This window comes from Haematobia irritans, chromosome 2, assembly GCF_050003625.1.
Source record: "Haematobia irritans isolate KBUSLIRL chromosome 2, ASM5000362v1, whole genome shotgun sequence".
Lineage (NCBI taxonomy): Eukaryota > Metazoa > Arthropoda > Insecta > Diptera > Muscidae > Haematobia > Haematobia irritans.
Genome location: NC_134398.1, coordinates 52,650,930 through 52,673,460, shown reverse-complemented (window position 1 = coordinate 52,673,460; position 22,531 = coordinate 52,650,930). Strand labels below are relative to the sequence as shown.

The 22,531-nt window shown below is 34.4% G+C and overlaps 6 protein-coding genes and 2 long non-coding RNA genes across 9 annotated transcripts; 4 read left to right on the top strand and 4 right to left on the bottom strand.

The window, feature by feature from the left end:
- Window positions 1-1,786: 1,786 nt before the first annotated feature.
- Window positions 1,787-2,269, bottom strand: LOC142227534 (uncharacterized). Its single transcript, XR_012719886.1, has 2 exons — window positions 2,038-2,269; window positions 1,787-1,980 (listed from the first exon to the last, which is right to left on the bottom strand). It is a non-coding gene; the product is annotated as an uncharacterized LOC142227534 (long non-coding RNA).
- A 1,191-nt stretch (window positions 2,270-3,460) lies between these two features.
- LOC142227546 (uncharacterized) lies at window positions 3,461-4,151 on the bottom strand. Its single transcript, XR_012719896.1, has 3 exons — window positions 4,028-4,151; window positions 3,857-3,962; window positions 3,461-3,791 (listed from the first exon to the last, which is right to left on the bottom strand). It is a non-coding gene; the product is annotated as an uncharacterized LOC142227546 (long non-coding RNA).
- A 293-nt stretch (window positions 4,152-4,444) lies between these two features.
- On the top strand, window positions 4,445-7,963 carry LOC142224351 (asparagine--tRNA ligase, cytoplasmic-like). The gene is made up of 5 exons (XM_075294123.1): window positions 4,445-4,600; window positions 5,975-6,549; window positions 6,602-6,894; window positions 6,995-7,373; window positions 7,429-7,963. Exons 1-5 carry the CDS (start codon window positions 4,567-4,569, stop codon window positions 7,822-7,824), a joined length of 1,677 nt encoding a protein of 558 aa, XP_075150238.1. The 5' UTR covers window positions 4,445-4,566; the 3' UTR covers window positions 7,825-7,963.
- Window positions 7,964-8,898: 935 nt separating this feature from the next.
- LOC142224349 (asparagine--tRNA ligase, cytoplasmic-like) lies at window positions 8,899-11,236 on the top strand. Of its 2 annotated transcripts, XM_075294120.1 has the most exons (6): window positions 8,899-8,971; window positions 9,066-9,112; window positions 9,250-9,824; window positions 9,877-10,169; window positions 10,269-10,647; window positions 10,703-11,236. In XM_075294120.1, the coding sequence occupies exons 2-6, from the start codon at window positions 9,073-9,075 to the stop codon at window positions 11,096-11,098; spliced, it is 1,683 nt and encodes a 560-aa protein (XP_075150235.1). In that variant the 5' UTR covers window positions 8,899-8,971; window positions 9,066-9,072; the 3' UTR covers window positions 11,099-11,236. The 2 variants fall into 2 exon arrangements, with proteins under 2 accessions (XP_075150235.1, XP_075150234.1); XM_075294119.1 differs by lacking the exon at window positions 8,899-8,971 and having other exon boundaries at window positions 8,978-9,112.
- On the bottom strand, window positions 11,219-13,753 carry l(2)37Cd (general transcription factor IIIC subunit l(2)37Cd). Its single transcript, XM_075294122.1, has 8 exons — window positions 13,493-13,753; window positions 13,237-13,438; window positions 13,063-13,180; window positions 12,752-13,013; window positions 12,469-12,696; window positions 12,279-12,410; window positions 11,456-11,668; window positions 11,219-11,393 (listed from the first exon to the last, which is right to left on the bottom strand). Exons 1-8 carry the CDS (start codon window positions 13,610-13,612, stop codon window positions 11,286-11,288), a joined length of 1,383 nt encoding a protein of 460 aa, XP_075150237.1. The 5' UTR covers window positions 13,613-13,753; the 3' UTR covers window positions 11,219-11,285.
- Window positions 13,754-14,107: 354 nt separating this feature from the next.
- Window positions 14,108-15,146, top strand: LOC142224347 (uncharacterized). Its single transcript, XM_075294117.1, has 3 exons — window positions 14,108-14,454; window positions 14,555-14,733; window positions 14,795-15,146. Exons 1-3 carry the CDS (start codon window positions 14,248-14,250, stop codon window positions 15,117-15,119), a joined length of 711 nt encoding a protein of 236 aa, XP_075150232.1. The 5' UTR covers window positions 14,108-14,247; the 3' UTR covers window positions 15,120-15,146.
- Window positions 15,147-17,189: 2,043 nt separating this feature from the next.
- On the top strand, window positions 17,190-18,227 carry LOC142224348 (uncharacterized). Its single transcript, XM_075294118.1, has 3 exons — window positions 17,190-17,535; window positions 17,593-17,759; window positions 18,016-18,227. Exons 1-3 carry the CDS (start codon window positions 17,456-17,458, stop codon window positions 18,135-18,137), a joined length of 369 nt encoding a protein of 122 aa, XP_075150233.1. The 5' UTR covers window positions 17,190-17,455; the 3' UTR covers window positions 18,138-18,227.
- PolG1 (DNA polymerase gamma, catalytic subunit tam) lies at window positions 17,871-21,829 on the bottom strand. The gene is made up of 2 exons (XM_075294116.1): window positions 18,989-21,829; window positions 17,871-18,863 (listed from the first exon to the last, which is right to left on the bottom strand). The coding sequence occupies exons 1-2, from the start codon at window positions 21,772-21,774 to the stop codon at window positions 18,215-18,217; spliced, it is 3,435 nt and encodes a 1,144-aa protein (XP_075150231.1). The 5' UTR covers window positions 21,775-21,829; the 3' UTR covers window positions 17,871-18,214.
- Between the last annotated feature and the right edge of the window lie 702 nt (window positions 21,830-22,531).

The window sequence follows — 22,531 nt, the reverse complement described above, 5'->3', positions numbered from 1 at the left end:
CATATAAACCGATCACCAGATTTGGGTTGCGGAGCCTCAAAGAGAAGCAAAATTTCATCCGATCCGCCTGAAATTTGGGACATGATATTGATATATGGTCTCTAACAACCATGCAAAAATTGGTCCACATCGGTTCATAATTATATATAGCCCTCATATAAACCGATCCCCAGATTTGGCTTGCGAAGTCTCCAAGAGAAGCAATTTTCATCCAACCCGGTTGTAATTTGGAACATGGTGTTAGTATATGATCTTTAACAACCGTGCCAGAATTGGTCCATATCGGTCCATAATTATATATAGCCCCCATATAAAACATTCTCCAGATTTGACCTCCGGAGCCTCTTGGAGGAGCAAAATTCATCCGATCCGGTTCAAATTAGGCACGTGGTGTTAGTATATGGTCGCTAACAACCATACCAAAATTGGTCACACAAAAATTGGTCGACATCGGTTCATAATCATGGTTGCCACTAGAGCCAAAAATAATCTACCAAAATTTTATTTCTATAGAAAATTTTGTCAAAATTTTATTTCTATAGAAAATTTTGTCAAAATTTTATTTCTGTAGAAATTTTTGTCAAAATTTTCTTTCTATAGAAAATTTTGTCAAAATTTTTATTTCTATAGAAAATTTTGTGAAAATTTTATTTCTATAGAAAATTTTGTTAAAATTTTATTTCTGTAGAAAATGTTGTAAAAATTTTATGTCTACTTTGTCAAACTGAATTATATACGTATTGGATCGATCTTTTTTGTTTTAATATATACCACGTATGGACTTACATACAATTTAGAAGATGGTGTTAGGAGGTTTTAAGATACCTTGCCATCGGCAAGCGTTACCGCAACTTAAGTAATTCGATTGTGGATGGCAGTGTTTAGATGAAGTTTCTACGCAATCCATGATGGAGGGTACATAAGCTTCGGCCTGGCCGAACTTACGGCCGTAGATACTTGTTTTTCTTTGAATGTAATAATACAATATGTATATCAATCTAAAAAGCAGGTTTACTCTTTAAAAGCATTCAGCTGCTAAGTTAAAATACGATTGTTTTTAATTGTGTCAAATATTAAAAATGCCCTTTCAACAGAGGCGTTTAAAAGAGATAACGAAGTTAATGCTATTGCATACTTGCTTGTATTCAGGATCTCTTGTTAACTTCCCGCATCTTTTTTCTCATAATTCATGCCAGAATTGTCCCGAATTGGCTTAAGAATTGCTCCACTTCATAAGGTCTAAGATATTTTTTACTCCCAAAAATCCCCTTAAATAAATGTTACCTCTAAACATCCCCCTAAACGTGAAAAAACCCTAAATTTGGGGGAATCCCCCTAAAAACGATAATGAAGTTCTGAAAACATAGTTATTTCGCTTAAAATTGTGAAAGGTATATTGGTGAACAATTTTTGATTTTCCAAATGGAATAAAGTGATAGTTTTTCAAATATATTTCCAGACAGGCTGCCTCCATTGGGAATAAAAGCACTGGCTGATAGACGCTACAACATCCCTACCAACATTTTTTGAATTTGGGGACTCTTTTGAGAATCCCCACTACGTCGAAAACAATCATATACGACATCAAAAACTCGTCGGAAAAGCGCCGTCACTATTGAGAAGTTGTACCACGCCAAGTTACTACAAAAATGTTTCGCATGAGTGCAATTATTAGGTGCCTTTATAGATCAATTTAGAACGACGCCAATAAGGGACCCTCCAAACAATCAGAAAAAGTGAATTTTAAGATAGTTGTAAAAGAATCATTGTGGTCGAGTAAAACACGTTTGTTTAGATATTTATTAATTTGATTAAACATTTACAAATTCTTAAAAATATAACATTTATACCACTATCACATTACATTTAACATAATTTTTGGCATTAATGATGATGTTGAGTTACAAGTAGCGAGTTACATGTTGCTGCGTCTATCAACCAGTGTTTTTATTCCATGGAGGCAGCGTGTCTGTAAAATATCTGAAAAACAATCACTTTATTCCATTTGGAAAATCACCAAATTGTTCACCAATATACCTTTCACAATTTTAAGCGTATAATCTATGTTTTCAGAACTTTATTTTCGTTTTTATTTAATTAAAATATAACAAGCTGGTTGCGCTTGGCGTTTCACAAAAAAATGGCTTTTTTAACAGTAGGGATGGCAAATTACTTGCATGTACTTTTTGATGTACCTTTTCATGATGGTTGAAGTGACATTTACGAGTCTGTGGTAACGATGAGGTTGAAATGGAACTTTGAAATGCTGGCAGGGATGTAACTTGCAACTTGAAACTCAACTTCAATCTTTTAATGCATAAAAATATGTTAAGCGTGATGTGATAGTCGTATAAATGTTATATTTATGAGGATTTATAAATATTTAATAAAATTAATAATCATCTAAACAATCGTGTTTTATTTGACCACAATGATTCTTTTACAACTATCTTAAGATGCACTTTCTCTGATTGTTTGATGGGGTTATTATTGGCGTCTTTCTAAATGTATCCAGAAGGGCACCTAATAATTGCACTCATGCGATACTTTCTTGTAGTAACTTGGCGTGGCACAACTTCTCAATAGTGACGGCGCTTTTCCGAGGAGTTTTGGATATCGTATACGACTATTTTCGACGTAGTGGGGATCCTCAAAAGCGCCCCCAAATTCAAAAAATGTTGGCAGGGTAATGACGGATCGCTAATTCAGCTTGGAATTTTTATTGTTTCTTCCATTTTTACTAAAAAATGGCTTTACATCTAACTTTTCGTCCATCTTCATTGTTTGTGTTTATGCTTCTTCTTATTTTTTTATGTTGTTATTATAGTTGTTCGTGCAGTGTGAGGGTAAAACTTGAACGAACACACAACAAATAGGCGAACCTCTGTCGTAGTGTTTATCCGACCGTCTAAGGTCCGCTTAACCTGGCAACACTGCATGGTAGTGACTGGTCCCAATAAACACAAACGTTTGAAAAATGCTAAATTTCAACAATTTTTCAAACATTTTTTCAAAGGATTAGGGTAATATTCAAGTTGAGAAATTGTTGAGAAAATCGCGTTCTCAACAAAAAACAGACATTACCCTCAACAGTGAAATTCAACACATTCGCAATAATGTCTCAAGTGTTATCCTCAAATTGAAATGCATCGCTACTCAATAATTTGTCAAACAATTTTCGATGCGAGTCAAATTCAAAATAAACATCGTTGCAAATACTTTTCAACCTGAATTTGTATGAATGATATCCCCACTTCAAATTGAAAGTCAAAGCCAAAATTCTATGCATTTTGTATAATTTATTCATTTTCATCAAAATAAAATATATAATAATACACTACACTACATAATACACTACAATACCAATTGATATATAATAATCTTATAAAAGATATCAACAAATAAGAACAAAAAAAAAAACAAACAACAAAACTTTAAATATAAACATTATTAGTAAACACTTTTGCATTGATAATTCGATTTCCTTCCTTTTATTAACATGCGGGCAATTTGAAATTAGGAACGTACTGGACCGCTTGTTAGAATTGATTTCCAGCAGAAGGAATTCACAAAATATCCATTTTAAACTGATAATAGCATATGAATTAAACTGACGATGTGATGCACATCATCCAGAAGTTGTTGATTTCAACAATTTGTTGTTTTTAACAATTTTAATTGGTTGCACTTGTAACGTTTCTGGAAACTTTTTCTTGTCGATAAGCCACTCATTTTTCATTGGTCAGCTTCTTATTGTTTGCAAGAATGTAGCATCCAAAGATTTTAGTTTTCTGGAAAGAGATTTAAATTTAGTGACTTCTTTAAAGTGTTGATTTAATTTGTCATATTGACGTACCAATTATTATAAACTATTTGAAGCAGTTCCAGTTAATTGTCCACCATTTTTTCATTGGTCAGCTTTTTAATGTTTTCAAGAACGTACAATCCATAATTTTAGTTTTCTGCAAAGAGATATACATTTAGTGACTTCCTTAAAGTTTTATTTCATTTTTTTATTTTCACTTACCTATTTTTATAAACTATTTGGTTATTTGCTTAAATTTTCCATTTTTTTATTTCTTGCAATTGACCACGAACTTCGTTGCACAAATAAGTATTGAAAACCACATGGTTTTGTCGTTGCATTTTAGGGTAGTGTTTTGTCAAAGTTTTCTCATATTATCTTCAACACCTTTTCAAAGATTTCATCAACAGTTTGGCAAATTGGAAGTAATTCGCAAACAATTTGAAGATGTATTGAAGATGAGCTATTTCAAGTCAAGTTGAATTTATGTTGAAAATTATATTTACCCTCAAACTGAAATGTTGTTGCATTTGAAAAACGCTCATCCTGTGTTTATTGGGATGGATTATAAAAATCGATAAGATTATCGATATACTCTCTTTGAGTATATCTCTCATTTTTCAATTACTCATCTTTCTCATTGAGCCAGACGTTTGCACGTTGATGCAAAGGAAAAGAAGTACATTCATATTTTTCGTTGGTCGCTGATGCAATTTTGTTACTATTTTTCGTTGTAGTAAGGAAAATTTAATTTAATCAATATGCCTACGGAGGACATGGCCAATTTGTCATTGGGTAAGTGATCATTTATGATTCTTTTCGATAATACATTGTAGACTCATTGTGGAAATGGTATAATGTGACTTTTCCAAACTAAAGTAGTTCCAAATAGCTTTTTTTTGGAAATAATTCTGTAACTTTTTAATGGATTAAGATATCATCATAATTTTTTCTTTGTGCCAAAGCTGAAATGTTTTTCTCTATATATAGAGGTTTGTAGGTCCCTAGTGGATTCACGGGCTGGTCTATAGACGTTGGAAGTTGGACACCTCGGATGTATGAAATTTAGTGTTACTTGGTAAACGCGCGATTATGCACCGATTTTTGCTGGATAGAACTTATAAACTACCATAAAAAGATTGTGTATGTGTGCGAATATATCTAATATTTGCGAGATAGGGCCTTACAATTTATTTTTTTGCAAAATTTGAACAAAGTGGGGTCTGTATTTTGAGTCTAGAAGACTACATTCCTTATAAAATTCTACGTATTCTGGAGGAAAATTTTGTGCACCTTTGTGCTTTAGATTTAACGTGTAGACTCCACAATTTGGAATTTCAAAACAATGCCGAACCAATACCACTTGTTTCGAAAAAAAGTACCAAAACATTGACCGACCAAATTCGGCACACCCTTTAATGGACCAAAAGTACCTCTACGTTTGAATTTCATGCAAATCGGATAAAAGTTTTAATGTCTATGTCATGAAGACCCCAATTGGGGGGTCGGTTCATATGGAAGCAAAATCGAAACTTAGGCCGAAGTAGTTCCATCTTCAAAATTGACCTGCATGTAGAAGAAAAACGTGTCTGGTAAAATTTCAGCACTATAGGTTCATTATTGAAGGAAGTAGCCTGATTACAACAGATAGGCAGACAGAGAGACATCGTCTTATAATTTCTCCCTGATCAAGACTATATATACTTTCTATAGTCAGAATTCGTTATTTTTATGTGTTACAAACGGAATGAAAAACCCCACCTTATAAGATACTGATAATATGCGCTATTACTCTACTTTATGGCCCAGAAGCCATAGTTTTACTTTGATTAAAAATTTTGCAAAAGGAGTACTTTTTATAACAAAGTAAAAACCATAGCTTCTTTCTATCGTAATAAGGATTTCGAAGTTTCCTGCAAAAAATCTGCCATTTGTCAAAAAAAAATTCGATATAAAAGTATTTAATTTACCTACATGTTTTGAAAATATTTATTCAAATCACAATGCTTCTTTTGTTTTTTATTTGACATTTTTAAAATTTTTACTATATTGTCGTTCCTGTACATTTAACAATATAGAAATCTGAGAGGATTTTCAATATTTCTCTCTTTTACTACTTTTTACTACGAGTAAAGTAAAGCAACACACCTGTCTCAATAATAATTTTAGGAATTATTTATACTTCCGAAAAGACTGGATGTGACGATAAGGGCGATGGTTCCGAGTCAAAACCATTCAAAACTATTCTTCAGGCTATGAGGCATGCCGGAAAGGAACCTTTTCCTGTAATATATGTCGATAGCAAGGATCCTGAGGCAAGCGAAAAATATGAAGTTGCAGCCAAATCACAATTAAAGAAAATCCAAAAAATTTGGGTGCGTGAAAGCCATAAGAATGCCGATAAGGCCAAAAGAGAAGAGGAAGATGCTGAAAAACGCAACCAAAATTTAGAGGAAGCCAAAAAGGTGGTAATTTCCGAAGACCCCTCATGGCCTAAAGCTGAAAAAGTCCGTATATTTGAAGGAGAAAACAATAGAGATAAACGTGTACGAATTTATGGCTGGGTACATCGTTTAAGGCGTCAAGGCAAGGGATTAATGTTTATTACCCTTCGAGATGGCACAGGTTTCCTGCAGTGTGTTTTGACCGACCGTTTATGTCAAACCTACGATGCACTTACTTTAACTACGGAATCCTCAGTGCAGTTATTTGGTACATTGAAATTAGTGCCACAAGGAAAATCGGTAAGTTTAAATATAAATTTTGAAAATACATAATTACGAAGAATATTTTTAGGCCCCTGGTGGACATGAATTACATGTTGATTATTGGGAATTGATTGGCTTGGCTCCCGCTGGCGGTGCCGAGAGTATTCTCAATGAAGAAGCTCACCCTGATGTACAACTAGATAACCGCCATATTATGATTCGTGGAGAAAATACATCGAAAATCTTGAAAATGCGATCAGTTGTAATGCAAGCATTCCGTTCTCATTATTTCAACCGTGGATATTGTGAGGTCACTCCTCCCACCCTTGTGCAAACTCAAGTTGAAGGTGGTTCCACATTGTTCAAGCTCAAATACTTCAGGTATGTAGTGCAATGCTTCGATATTGCACTTCACGACTTTTTGAAAAACATATAGTAAATATTTACACTACGTATCATTTGCAAAATTTTTATTTTAAAGCGAGGAAGCTTATCTTACTCAAAGCTCTCAGTTATATTTGGAAACATGCCTTCCAGCCCTGGGTGATGTTTTCTGCATAGCTCAAAGCTACCGCGCAGAACAAAGTCGCACTAGACGGCATTTGGCCGAATATACTCACATTGAAGCTGAATGTCCATTCATAACATTCGACGACTTACTCGATCGTCTTGAAGATCTTGTTTGTGATGTTGTCGACATTGTATTGAAATCCCCTTGGGGACATATTGTACATGAATTGAATCCAGATTTTAAGCCACCCCAACGACCTTTCAGACGCATGAACTATGCGGACGCTATTAAGTGGTTAAAGGAAAACAATGTAACCAAGGATGATGGAACATTCTACGAATTTGGAGAGGTATTTCAAATATGAAATTTTTAAAGTGTTGGTTTTCACTATTGCTTTATACTAGGATATTCCTGAAGCTCCAGAACGCAAAATGACTGATACGATTAATGAGCCTATTATGCTTTGCCGTTTCCCCAAAAATATTAAATCTTTCTATATGTCTCCATGCCCCGAAAATTCCGAGTTAACGGAAAGCGTTGATGTTCTTTTACCAAATGTTGGCGAAATTGTTGGAGGTTCAATGAGGATTTATAATAATGAAGATCTGCTTAAGGGCTATGAGCGTGAAGGTATCGATCCTAAACCCTATTATTGGTACACAGATCAACGCATCTATGGTGCTCAACCTCATGGTGGCTATGGCTTGGGTTTGGAGCGTCTACTCTGTTGGTTATTGAACCGCTATCATATTCGTGAAGTATGTTTGTATCCTCGTTTCTTGGATAGATGCCGGCCATAAATTTTATAAATATTGAAGTCATATTTATTGCAATCGCATTTATAGAAAACAATTTAAAACGTAGTTTTATAAAATTCTATTTATATTAAATTATCGTTATCAATAAAGATCCGCTAAAGAAAGCTTATAGCAACGACAATTGCGATATTTCGTGAATGTTTTTATTAAGTTTTCAGATTTTTTTCTTTTAAGCAATTCAAAGCCTTTAAAAGGCCGATTTAGCGAATTACATCCCAATAAACACAAGCATTGGAGAAATGCTTATATTCAACGCTTTCATTTTTTTGTTCAAAGAATTAGCTTAGAATTCAATATGAAAAATTGGTGAGAAATTCGCGTTCTCAACAAAAAAAACAGACATTACCCTCAACAGTAGAAATCAACACGTTAGCAACAATTTCTCAACATATTAGCAACAACTTTTCAAACTAAATTTCATTTAAATGCATCAAACCTATTGGATTTTTTTTATTACTTTATTTAAAATCATAATAAACTATGAAAAAAAATGAAGGCACTAACAACTACCTATACAACGACCTATATTGGAAAATTTGTTGAAGGCAGTAATTTGCAAGGTCATTTGAATTAATGTTGAAGATGGGATTCACTATCAAATTGATATGGCGTTACCTATGAAAAATGCTCATCCTTGTGTTTGGATATTACAATATTGTATGAAAAAGTATCAATCAATAATACATTTTTTCTGTGAATAGCGAAATCTTTCGTAGAATATAAAATTCTGCTAATCAAGACCGGCAGTTATCGTTTTCCATAGAGAACTTGAGTGAATTGTGTGCACTCTGAATACAATTAAACTTATTGTGAATTGACTCGAGACGTCTATACCTTTCTTGGTGTATGATACTAGTAGAGCGAAGCCTTTTTTGAAGCTCTGCAAAATGTGACATCAAAATCCTGTCACATATTTTGTGGAGTGGCGACACTCGAAGAAAATGTTCTTAGCAAATTTTCACGGCGACAAAATTTGTTTGACTACCTGTATTATTATACCATGGATATAAGTGGTGAGTTGGTAGAAATCGATAAGTTAATCGACAAACAATAACCTCTCTCGAGAACAATATTCACATGTTGCCACGCTGATACGATTTTGGTAATATTTTGCGGTATTGTAAACTTAGTAAGTACTCCACTTGCAAGCAATTGCACTCGGCCTCCAGCCATTCACCTTTTCTGTTTAGCTGATGTAATTTTGTTTATATTTTAAATTATAGTAAAAAAATGTCTACGATTACGGAGGATATGTCCAATTTGACATTGGGTAAGTGATCACTTATAATTTTCTTTTTTGTACTACATAAACCAATTCGAGACACGTTGTTGAGTTGGCACTATGTGGCCTTCAGTATTATATTGACAAATATATCTAAAGAAAAACTCCGAACATGTTTATTTAAGGTTCTATTTATACTTCCGAAAAGAGTGGTTGTGACGATAAAGGCGATGGTTCCGAATCGAAACCATTCAAAACTATTCTTCAAGCTATGAGGCATGCAGGAAAGGAACCTTTTCCTGTGATATATGTCGATAGCAAGGACCCCGAAGCTAGCGAAAAATATGAAGTTGCAGCCAAATCGCAATTAAAGAAAATCCAAAAAATTTGGGTGCGTGAAAGCCATAAGAATGCCGATAAGGCCAAAAGAGAAGAGGAAGATGCTGAAAAACGCAACCAAAATTTAGAGGAAGCCAAAAAGGTGGTAATTTCCGAAGACCCCTCATGGCCTAAAGCTGAAAAAGTCCGTATATTTGAAGGAGAAAACAACAGAGATAAACGTGTACGAATTTATGGCTGGGTACATCGTCTAAGGCGTCAAGGCAAGGGATTAATGTTTATTACCCTTCGAGATGGCACAGGTTTCCTGCAGTGTGTTTTGACCGACAGATTATGTCAAACTTACGATGCACTTACTTTAACTACGGAATCCTCAGTGCAGTTATTTGGTACATTGAAATTAGTGCCACAAGGAAAATCGGTAAGTTTAAATATAAATTTTGAAAATACATAATTACGAAGAATATTTTTAGGCCCCTGGTGGACATGAATTACATGTTGATTATTGGGAATTGATTGGTTTGGCTCCCGCTGGCGGTGCCGAGAGTATTCTCAATGAAGAAGCTCACCCTGATGTACAACTAGATAACCGCCATATTATGATTCGTGGAGAAAATACATCAAAAATCTTGAAAATGCGATCAGTTGTGATGCAAGCATTCCGTTCTCATTATTTCAACCGTGGATATTGTGAGGTCACTCCTCCCACCCTTGTGCAAACTCAAGTTGAAGGTGGTTCCACATTGTTCAAGCTCAAATACTTCAGGTATGTAGTGCAATGCTTCGATATTGCACTTCACGACTTTTTGCTAAACATATAGTAAATATTTACACTACGTATCATTCGCAAAATTTCTATTTACAGCGAGGAAGCTTATCTAACTCAAAGCTCTCAATTATATTTGGAAACATGCCTTCCCGCCCTGGGTGATGTTTTCTGCATAGCTCAAAGCTACCGCGCAGAACAAAGTCGCACTAGACGGCATTTGGCCGAATATACTCACATTGAAGCTGAATGTCCATTCATAACATTCGACGACTTACTCGATCGTCTTGAAGATCTTGTTTGTGATGTTGTCGACATTGTATTGAAATCCCCTTGGGGACATATTGTACATGAATTGAATCCAGATTTTAAGCCACCCCAACGACCTTTCAGACGCATGAACTATGAGGACGCTATTAAGTGGTTAAAGGAGAACAATGTAACCAAGGATGATGGAACATTCTACGAATTTGGAGAGGTATTTCAAATATGAAATTTTTAAAGTGTATGTTTTCACTATTGCTTTATCCTAGGATATTCCTGAAGCTCCAGAACGCAAAATGACTGATACCATTAATGAGCCTATTATGCTTTGCCGTTTCCCCAAAAATATTAAATCTTTCTATATGTCTCCATGCCCCGAAAACCCTGAGTTAACGGAAAGTGTTGATGTTCTTTTACCAAATGTTGGTGAAATTGTTGGAGGTTCAATGAGGATTTATAATAATGAAGATCTACTTAAGGGCTATGCGCGTGAAGGTATCGATCCTAAACCCTATTATTGGTACACAGATCAACGTATCTATGGTGCTCAACCTCATGGTGGCTACGGCCTTGGTTTGGAACGTCTGCTCTGTTGGTTATTGAACCGCTATCATATTCGTGAAGTATGTTTGTATCCTCGTTTCTTGGATAGATGCCGGCCTTAATTATATAAATATTAATGTCATATTTATTACAGTTGCATTTTTCAAAAAGTATATAAAACATAGTTTTATTATTATTTCTATTAGTTATCCCAAAAATTTGTAATGCAGTTTTATTAAAAATTATTTTTGCTCTGCCAACACTATCTTTGTTATTAATAAATACTTATACAGCAATGAGAAATATATTTCATGGATTTTCATCCGTTTCCATTTGCATATCATCGAAAATTTCTTCGAGACTTTCATCGTTCATACATTGGCCTTCATCATATTCATCTTCTCCATATTCCTGCTCCTTGTTGTCAATTAGAATATAAATAGAATCTGAAATCGTTTACAAAAACCTAGAACACTTACTTCGTTTTCATATGAATCAACATCAGCCAGAACTTGTTCTTTGCGGTAATGGCTCTTCAATAATTCCTTAATAGCATTGCTAACTATTTGTCGTACTTGACTGTCAAATCCTTGGGGTAGCCATCCATTTCGTTCATTGCATGTGGCCCCTGCCATGGGAGAAGGTATTTTTTCTAACATTTCTTGTATTTTGGGCATACGTATATCACAGTACTGTTTAATGAGAAAATAAAACAATTTATTTTATATATTTTTGAGGATGTATTCGACCGGTCTGAAAGTATTTTCGTGAGTGAAAACCAAAGCATTTATTGGATAATAACACGTTTATCGATTCAGAACAAAATTGAATTAAAGAAAAATAAAATTGTTTTTTCATTCGAATTATCCCGCGAATATTTTTTGACCGTTACTTTTTTTTATCTTTTTTAAATAACCTCTTTGAATTTTGTTGCTTTAGAAAATTCTGATTTCACAAATTTAATTTTGATTTGAACAGCAGAACTGATTCCCGATCTTGATATATTGACAAAGAGAAACGAAACTTAATATAACCGAAAGCTCGGCAGGATTACATATTGATGTCCAACGCCTGTGAATGGATGTACAACTTTGCATTACGTTAATATATTAATAATATTAACATTTCCTTAAGATATTTTTATGTATCAAATTTGGTTTAATCATTTACTGAAATATTGAAATTTTAACTTATTCGTCTACGATTATTCAAATATGTATTAATCAACAATAAAAATATTCAATACCCAACTGTACCAAACAGATTTCTGTTTATTTATATTTTGAAAAGATGTATACTTACTCTCATTATACATTGGCGTGACCGGGGTAGTTTTTGTTCATCGAAATATGGATAATTAATATCTTGTACTAGAGCATTTATTTCATAAGGATTCTCGTGCCGTTTCTTGATTGTCGTTTTGCGATCACTCACCTGAAGAATATATGTATGCATAAATATATAGTAGTTCAATTAACGGTCCAAAACATACAAACTCTGAAACACCGGAACGGAATCGTAGGCGAAAATCGAAAGTCTGATAATAACGTGAATTGAAATCTTTTCTTGGGTCATATCCATATCGTACATATAATGTTCGCCACGGGCCCGTCGAAAAATAGTATGCCAAAGAGGGTATTATGCATTTCAGTTTATCCTGAGTCACACCTGATTCGTAAAGAAGTGCTATACGTGTCCATATAGGGCATTCTTCAAAAAGCTATAGGAAATATACATCAATAAAGAAACTTCCAAACAATTATTAGCAATCTTACTTTTTTTACTCTTTCCAGCTGTTCGTCAGAGACATATTTTACTTTCATTTTTTTCACAATTTGCGGATCTGGATGTGTAGGAAATCCATCAACCATATTGAATCCCACAATATCTCGGCACTCATAATTAGATTTTGTGAGGACACCCAAAGTTTCATGTTGCCCATCCTCCTTGGAAAAATCTCCTCGAAACATTGCGGTGTGAACGGTATCTGAACGAGCAAACATTGTGGGTAATGCTATAACTGGAACATCGGGTCGACTAACAAAAAGTTTTAATAGTCTATATCGTTTTATAAAAAACTACGTACTTGTAATAGTCGATGTCCACAACGGATCTTGGTACTATAGAATCTAATACCATATCCATTTCACGTGCATTGTTAGTAGGATTTTTTGCTAATGGCAGGAATTGAAAGTCACACATTGCTGCAAAAAGAAACTTCATTCAAATAATATGGTTATAGCATTGAACGAACACTAACAATCAAAGGTAAAACTTCTAGTTGTATATCCAATGATTTTTACAACAAACTCCGGGGGTTTGCTGGGATTCCGTTTTGACCTTCGAACTTTAACAGATAGCAAAAGTCCAGCTCTTTTATTGACTTCACCGCATAAAGGCTTATTAAAGGGGTTGTTGGGATGAAATCGCAACTCTAATCGCTTGCTTTCTCCTCCTAACACCTGTAAGTAGTGGTCTAATGATTAGTATTAAAACTGTATTTCATCGAAACTTGCCTGTGATACTTTCGTTAAACCACCCAACGTATTGAGCATTTTATCATCATTCTTTACCAAACCAGGATATTCAATCAGTTCATATTCACTAGGTGCATTGTAGTTCAGTTGAACGGACATATTGCAAGGTTAATTAAATGATATAGAAAAGTGTCCACATAACAACTTTCATTTAAATCCAGTTACTTCAGAAAAATAATTGGGTGAATTCCGCAGCCAAACTTTTGTTTATGTTTATACTCCCGCGAATTAGCGAGGTTGCTAGTTTTCAATAACAAAATGTGGACAACAATAGGGTGCTTCATATAAAAATAAAATTAAAGTAAAACAATAAATCGGTTAGAGCAACAAATTTGTTTTCTGTGTTCAACTGAATTAATTTTTTGTAACAGAATTCTCCTGTATAAAGAAAATTGTTTACTTATTTTATTTATTACTATTAAAAAAACTGTAAAATATATTAAAGCCATCGGCTTTTGTTTTTTTTTCTTGTTGTCCTGTCCAGGGGGACTTTTTAGCCACGCTACTGGGAATCGGCTATAGTTTTTATATTGCGTTTATATTTTTTTTTATATGCATCACCCTGTTGCTGCAGCAATATTATGTTATCGAAAGTCAGCGACATCGTTACGAAGTGCAGTGGTAATTATATTTGCCTGTATTGTAAAAAACTTTTGAGATCAAAACCATTATACATATGTTTTTATAAAACAACTAAACAAATTTTCAAAGCATAATTATACATACAAATTAAAATGTTGGATGGATGGTATTGTCGTTCATTGGCCAATGAAGAGGCAGCACAAACTGATAACAACGCACCGAACATGGATCCTAACGAGGATACAGAGTCATCTGATAGCCAGGAGAATGATGAAAGTCGCCAAGCGCAAAAACCCAACACAGTCGATTATAAGACGCAGTATCGGTACTTGAAAAGGAAGCTGAAATTTTTAATATACGTATGTTGTCTTATGTTGCAACACTTCTATATCGAACAAAATCTACTTAATGAACTTAGTTGTGAAGACAATGTATTTATTTCCAATCTTATATTTCTAGGAAAATGAATTCTTCCAAGATGCATTACGTTCAAATCAAAGACGCTTACTAAAGGTATCTCGCGATAGATCATTTCTCTTGGATCGTTTACTTCAATATGAAAAACCAAAAAACACATCGTCGGAAAGCGAAGAGACTGAGGATTCATCAGATGATGATGCTGCAAAAGATATAAAAAAGTGAGTATTTTTTAGTTTCTTTGTTATGTTTTTGGAAAATTTTATACCATACATTTATCAGACGCAGAATGGAACAAGTTGGTGGTAGTTCGACCACTGGATCAACTAGAGGACGTAAAAAGAAAATTGTTACGCCTATGCCTTTTGATTCGGCAGATACTAAAACTCAGCCACCACACAATATCGTAGCAGGTGATAATCACCAAACTCATGCCACAAAGCAACCAACCATGGACCTTGTACCGGAACGCACGCCTACAGTACCACAGGAAATGTTTAGTAATGAGCCATCTTTAGATAGTGAACCGAATGATCACTTAGTTGAATGCTCATCACCTACACATGTCGCAGCTGAGGAATGCGTGCCAATGGAATACAGCAATTAATATAAATAAACTTCCTAAAAAATAGAATATTTTACTTTTTATATTTTTGCAATAATGGAAAAAATTAATGGTAAATGAGCATCAGAAAGAAGAAAATGCTGGCTCACATTTGAAGGTTAAAAGGAAAATGGTGCATGGCTTACAAAGTTTTCCGATTTGATTATTGTTTAGGTTTAGAAAATAAGTCCGGTACGTCTAAACAAGAACCATTGATTAGCTTCCCGCGCGAATACTATACAATATTACAATTATTGACGTTTAAAGGTGAGTACTAAAGGTCTGCACAAGTATGCTCGAAATCGATTTCAAATGGCTTTGATTTTTATAGAACATGCAGAACATCAGTGCTTCGCTAAACAAACCGAACAAATACATCCCTGCAAACATTCTCTATTGAAAGTGTATCGAAGTAGTTTCGCCGCGGAAGATAAAACTTTCGCAGGCGATATCACCTTGTCGAATTAGGGTCCCCGTTCGGGAACAAATGTCCCACTACGCGATAGTGTCGGGGGATCGAATCGAACCAGTGACTAAAAGTAGTTACATAGTGGCTTTTCAAACACGTACTCTCAGAGAGGTGCTATTGAAAAATCAGCTATGTCGATATATGGAGACTATATTTAGATTTTTGATGGCTGTTAGAGTCGAATTTGTTTCGAAACGGAAACACCCCACGCGATAGTTGTTTTTATTGTTGCTGTGCTTGAGATTTTGCTACCAGAAAACTTCCTGGCGATCCGAAATAGTGACATCTTAGCGAAAGACGATAAAACTATAACCCAAATGTTGGCAGGGATCGTTCGACGGCAGCATGGCTTGAAAACACAAGCACAACTAAAGGCAATCGAAACCAAACCAAGCATATCAAATCCATGTTGCATAGAACATGTTGCCACTTGGGTTATAAATATTTTGCGTGGGTTATGCATGTTCTACAGAACCTCAAGCAGCACAGCACAGTGGTGTGATTTAATTTTGAGAAAAAATATTGTTACGAATGTGATATTTCTAGACTTAAGTTTATTTAAATTAGTTTCCGTTAATTTAAATTTCAAATTGTAACGATAAAATTACGTCATAACTTTGTTAGAGTCCTTTCTTTATTTTCTAGTACTTTCCTAAACATCTTTTGTGTTCTTAGTTTTCCAATCGTTCATTGTAAAAGTAACGCCTTTTGTTTTACTTATAATTGTAGTAATATGACCATAATCACTTATGTTATGCCTGCACGACATCTACCAGATAGTAGAATGCACTAGATTATTAGTATAAGCCTAAAAGTATGTGTGCCATACCTGTACAATAACGCCCAATAGAAAGTTCTAGATAGCCAAGACAATGAACATAAGCCGATAAATATGTGCGTACCAGATAGTAGTAGATTAATCTAGAAGGTTGTAGGCCAATTAGCGAGAACATTCGAAATCGTAATATCTCGGTATATAAACCCCTAGCGGAGAGAGCTGTCAAGTCAGTCATAAGCTAAAGTTTATACAGTACACATCGTAGAGCAAATAAGTGAAACCTATCAGTTAAACAAATAAATTGTAGATTCTCGTTATTCGAATAGAACCTTCAAAACATCGTTCGTTTGCAACCATACAAGCGTAGGTTATATTCTGATGTTTGAAAGTTTTACTTATAGCTATGTTTTGAAAGTTCTATTCATGTTTCAGAACATTTTGAAATTTGCAAATTTAAATATGCTTGTGCAGACCTTTAGTGAGTACTAAGTTCGAGTTTAGACGCTAAAGTGAAAACTAAATCAGTAAAAAAGGCATAGAATTATACATATTTGTTGCAAATTTTATTATAACTTGGTGGGGAATAACCCAAAGCAAATTATCACAAAGTTTGTATTCCTTAAAGTGGACTAAGTAAGAAAAGTAATCGTGAAAAAATGGCAAATTTTAGTGGCTAAACTCGAACTTAATACCCACCTTTAGCCGCTAAAATCGTCATTTTTCCACGATTACTTTTCTTTAATATTCCATTTTAAGGAATACAAAAAATTTGCTTTGGGCTTTTCCCCATCAAGTTATAAACAAATTTGCAACAAATATGTATAATTTTATGCCTTTTTCTTACTGATTTAGTTTTCACTTTAGCGATTTTAGCGGCTAAACTCGAACTTAGTACCCACCTTAAACCCGAACTTAATACCAACCTTTAGATAATAACACTACCTATTTTATATTTCCAAATCGGGCATTTATTGCTCTCGATTCATAAAACTAATGTATACTTGGCAACACTTTTTTTGAAGTTTTCGATTTCAAATCAACTACTACGCTACGCAATATTTGCTTAGTTTAGGGACACCCATATAAGTTATAATGGATGAACCAAGTACAACAAATGCAAATAATACTCCGTCCAGAAGAACATCCTGTCCCTACGGTGAAGACTGTTACAGGTATGGATTACAGACAATAATTTCCAGGATCGATAATTAATATTAAATTATCTCTAGAACGAATCCAAATCACCGTTTGGATCATGCACACCCTGGAGATAGTGACTACAAATCACCTCGTTTGCCATCTCCCGTAGCAAACGCACCAAACTGTAAATATGGGAGACAGTGTTATAGGAAAAACTATAATCATTATCGAAACTTCAGGCATCCACGCAAAACTAGTAAGGATTTAATGAATATCAAAATTTTAAAAGTAGCTGTTATAGTTCTTTTTAACTTATGAAGTTAATGTTTAAATATCCATGACTATTTCTAGCTTTAAACATTACAAATTATAAGTAAATACAATTTATTTATTGTTTAATTTTCGTAAATCATAGGTCAAGTGTTTTTTTTTTCTTAGTTGGTATTAAATTTCTTTGGAATTCTTTAGTGAAACTTTCTTCATTACCTATCTTTCTTATATACACTTTCCAGATAGCACAAGGGCTAGCCGTAACACCGTCAATAATGATTCAAATGATGAAGCTGAGAGTGAGGAAGACCCGTTCGCAGATTCTAGTGGATCGGATTATATACCCAGCGAGGATGACGATTAGACATATTTAATTTTTTTTTGCTATTATAATAATCTTTAAGGCTTTTCTTTACTATAATAATTCTTTGAAAAGAATATTTATTTTACCCAATTCCAATCGTTTATATCAGTGCATTGTGCTTTCTTCATGGCCTCATGGATATTTAAGCTTTCACCCGGTGGTATTCCATAACCGATTTGTAGACCATGAGGGTTCGATGGTGTAACGCAGTCCATATTACATTCCTTACGCAATACACTGTCTACTTCAACTGAAGAAAAAAAAGCTACGGACATTGGTAGATCATTCAATCCCAGCCGCGATGAGCAGAATGAACGAGTGAGTAAGTTTGTGATGTGCATAGCAAGGGCGGCTTGGTAGGCATATTTTTCTTCTACAAGATATCTGCATTCATCATGGAAACTAAGACAAAATCGGGCTTTATCGCCCAAAAGCCATCTCATGGAAACCAACATTAGATGAAGAAAATCAACAGCTCCACTTTGAACAACCCAATTAATACGTGTTGGCAGGAAACGGCCCTCATCTGCTGTATTATGCGTCTCTAAGGCTCGACTCAATCGGCAATCCAAAAATGGTGTAACAGGTTCGTTTCTGCTGGCTATATCTTCTAGTCTATTGAACATGGCACTTTCTGTGCCGCCTTCCCAACGAGGTTTTTCGAACATCTCATCCACTGCTTTATTGTTTGAAGAAGCCAATTTTAATGCCTCATAACCAGAATAGCTATGAAATATTGATACCAAATAATTTCAGATTAATATAAATTCGATACTGATAGTTGCATAAATGGACATTATAGATCTATAAATGTAGTGTTTGTCGTTTCGAATACGTTGCTACAGTCTTACCTACGATTTTCATTATCCTCTTTGAACTCGTCTTTTAATACATAAATCTTCTTTCCTTTTGTAATGGAGAACATTTTCTGGGCTTTAGAACGAGCTTCTGTAGTGGAAAATGTTGGATTAAATTGTTTAAGTAAACCTTCAGCAAAAGATTGGCCAGCTCCATATATGCGAGCATAATTTATAACTTTCGCATGATCTCGTGAGATTCCAACAGCTTTAGCTGTTATTGAATGCATATCAGTACCATTCGACTTTGTACCACTGAGAGTCATCCACCCAAGGGGGGTTGCGCCATGAATTCCATAGGCAAAGGCATCACCCAGTACAGAGGCAATCCAAAGTTCTTGCGAGTCGACATCAGCACCAACAATTCTATATTTTGGGGGAGCTTGAACCATAGCGCGTAGCTCGGAACCTATACGTTCCTTTTGAGAATTTGAGGCAGTCATCCATGTTGGTTCCATAGCACGACGCGTAAGAGTACCACAAGTCACCACTTGGGGACATATTGCCCCATATTCATAGGGTACATCCTTTAACATTGCAGGCATTTCCTCAGGTGTAAGCCAGACAACCAACTGACCTATAATGCGATCTCGATTGTTGCGCCAATATGACATCATTCGAGCTATTTTAATTATACGTCCCGCTATGCTACTACCACATTCGGCACTACTGAGAACATTTTCAGAAAATTTATTCAGAAAATCTCTAGATAGCGGATTGCCAACCCTTAGTGAATTTCCATTTTTATGTGGCAGTTTGATGAAGAAACAACAGTTATCTATAATATGATTGCACCAAACCCCCGTGCCCTTATATAGTCCCGCAGTTCGATCCTTCTTTGGTGTTTTATTATAGAATTCACGTCTTCCCAATTTTGCGTCCAAATCCTTGTGTAAATTCGTAAATGCATATTCACTCTCTTGCTCCGAAGCATACGATTGAGCAAAATCCGGTATGGGACATTGCGAGGCCAATTCTTCTATAGGAATTCGAACTGATTTTTCGATATCTACGTTCGAAATCTTAGACGTGAAAGGAACTAAAAAGCCCCATCCGTATTCTCTTGTGTAATGCAAAGGAAACCCCTCCCAACACAATGAAAGGAGTTTGGGAGCGATTTGCATACCAGTACTGATTTCTGTTGGACCAGTGTTCCACTCAGAAGCTAAATCTTTAGGTGGTTTTTTGCATAATTTCCGATACCAAGTAGGATACCCTGGTAGTAAAGGACGTCGGGCTGGCAGTTGTGATTTTAAATCATATAAATGTTGATATTTTACATACAGTCGCTTTTCTTCTTCAGATAATTGTGCAGCATCACATACTCTTGGTGAATCTAAATCTGCGTTCTTCTTTTTAGCATATGTCTTTTTGATTTTTAGTTCTTGTGTTGACCAATCTTCATCCCATAGCCACAAATTATTCTTATACTTTTCATCTTCCAACAAGGCGCACGCTTCGTCAGCTCTTCTGGCCAAATGGTATTTAGCTTCGATGCTAAGATCCTCATATGCAAGGTCAGCTTCATTTACAAAGCGTGACCAGTTCTTATTCACAGGTAAATAAGCAGAACCCATTTCCAACATACCAGCAAGGGTCACAGGATGGGGAAATCGTTCTTCAAATAAAGGGAACAATTTTATTAAAATTTGATGAGTTGCAGTTACATCATTGGAGCAGTATGTCATTAGAGATTGAAAATCACGGCGAACTTCTTGTAGGGTTCCCTCAACAAATATATTACGTTCTTCTTTACTAAGTAAAGGGCCGCCACAATACAAGCGATGTACTTCGGCTAGACTATTCAAGGAACTTTGATTGAGCCAATCTAAATCTTCCGGTGCGGGATCTTTTTTAGATTTCATCAATGCCCTTTGGTAACTTGTTACGCCACTTACGCATACATGCATTGACATTGTGTCCAAAAAACGAACTTTTGTATCTTCTATCAAGTATTGTTCCTTCAAGCGTGCGCGATCATATGAGACATTATGTCCAACAACAATTTTGGGACCTTCTCTACCAAGAGAAATAAGTTCACTTGTACTGTGATGGGGTAGCTTTTGTGTAACTTGTATTTCTGGTTGTTCAGATGCTAGACGCCCGCTCACCCATGAATACCAGTATTTACTACTGACAGCTGTAGCAAGTGTAGGAATGGGTCCCTCCGATAGACAAACTTCTACATCAAAAATAAGACCATCTTCTTGGGGATATTCCACAGAAGTTGATGCACCAGTTTCTGGACAATATTGTGTCCACCCTTCTTGTAATGACCACTTTTGAGGTTTCTTCGGCAAGCATCTAATTTCCAATAAAGGTCTCAAAAGATTCCTGTAGGGTTCTACTTGTTCTTTGCCTATTTGCCGAAAGTGCTCTTCTATATTTTTTCCTTTCAGAGGCGGCAATTTAAGTTGTACATCTTCCAAACGTTCGGTAGTATTTATATCAATGCCATGTTTGTTAAGTTCATATTGAATTTTTGTAGTTTTTTCATTTATTCGGGCTTGCTGATGCCGGTGACAATTTGGAAATATTTGCCTATGTAAATTCTCGGAGAGCATTTGAATTTTGACTTCATTTTCATAGTAATCCTCATCAGTTTTTTGTCCAGTATTTAAATGCGAATTATTAGAGGACAATTGAGTTTCGCGCCCATTGTCTTCATTTTGTATATCTTGTTGTGCTTTAATTGATTTTTTATTTCGAAAAATCTTAAGTGTAGTGTGTGGATAAATTTCTTTTGTTGCCACTTTGGAATATAATCTAAATGCACACATTGTTCAAAAGCAACAAAAAACTAAACTTTTGTAAGCATAACTATGAATAGTTTGCGGTAAACACAATGTTTACAACGATCAGATGCAATCATAAGGTCTCTGTCGTTGTTGCCATGTTTTGCTATATGGTAATTTTGGCGTCTTTTTTAAATAAAGGCCGGAAATTTTTGTGGATACTTTTCTTTCATAATTAATTTTGAAAAAATAAACTAATTGCATTGTTGCAAGAGAGTATTCAAGTAACATATATAAATAAAATTTATCAAAAAAATAGTCTTTTGTATTACAATGAATAAATAAATAATAATAATAATAATAATAATAATAATAATAATAATAATAATAATAATAATAATAATAATAATAATAATAATAATAATAATAATAATAATAATATATATAATTTTTAAAATCCCTATTAGTTTTAATTTTGATTTTAGCGACAAACAACAACTGAAACGATGATTTCTTGATAGAAACCTCTCAAAAATGGAAAATTTTTCATAAGACTTTTTCCTATTTTCGTAAGACGATTGTTTTATTATAATAATATATATATATATATATATATATATATATATATATATATATATATATATATATATATATATATATATATAATATATATATTATATTATATATATATATATATATATTATATATATATATATATATATATATATATAGTATATATATATATATATATATAATATAAATATATATATATATTATATATAGTATATATATATATATATAT

Coding starts and splice junctions, on each gene's coding strand:
- LOC142224347 (XM_075294117.1), top strand. CDS start 14,248: ATGTTGGATGGATGGTATTGTCGTTCATTGGCCAATGAAGAGGCAGCA. Junction 14,455..14,554: donor AGCTGAAATTTTTAATATAC/GTATGTTGTCTT, acceptor TTATATTTCTAG/GAAAATGAATTCTTCCAAGA. Junction 14,734..14,794: donor GCTGCAAAAGATATAAAAAA/GTGAGTATTTTT, acceptor TACATTTATCAG/ACGCAGAATGGAACAAGTTG.
- LOC142224349 (XM_075294120.1), top strand. CDS start 9,073: ATGTCTACGATTACGGAGGATATGTCCAATTTGACATTGG. Junction 9,825..9,876: donor TAGTGCCACAAGGAAAATCG/GTAAGTTTAAAT, acceptor GAATATTTTTAG/GCCCCTGGTGGACATGAATT. Junction 10,170..10,268: donor TTCAAGCTCAAATACTTCAG/GTATGTAGTGCA, acceptor TTCTATTTACAG/CGAGGAAGCTTATCTAACTC.
- LOC142224348 (XM_075294118.1), top strand. CDS start 17,456: ATGGATGAACCAAGTACAACAAATGCAAATAATACTCCGTCCAGAAGA. Junction 17,536..17,592: donor TACGGTGAAGACTGTTACAG/GTATGGATTACA, acceptor AATTATCTCTAG/AACGAATCCAAATCACCGTT. Junction 17,760..18,015: donor CAGGCATCCACGCAAAACTA/GTAAGGATTTAA, acceptor TACACTTTCCAG/ATAGCACAAGGGCTAGCCGT.
- PolG1 (XM_075294116.1), bottom strand. CDS start 21,774: ATGTGTGCATTTAGATTATATTCCAAAGTGGCAACAAAAGAAATTTAT. Junction 18,864..18,988: donor GAGGATAATGAAAATCGTAG/GTAAGACTGTAG, acceptor AATATTTCATAG/CTATTCTGGTTATGAGGCAT.
- LOC142224351 (XM_075294123.1), top strand. CDS start 4,567: ATGCCTACGGAGGACATGGCCAATTTGTCATTGG. Junction 6,895..6,994: donor TTCAAGCTCAAATACTTCAG/GTATGTAGTGCA, acceptor TTTATTTTAAAG/CGAGGAAGCTTATCTTACTC. Junction 7,374..7,428: donor CATTCTACGAATTTGGAGAG/GTATTTCAAATA, acceptor GCTTTATACTAG/GATATTCCTGAAGCTCCAGA.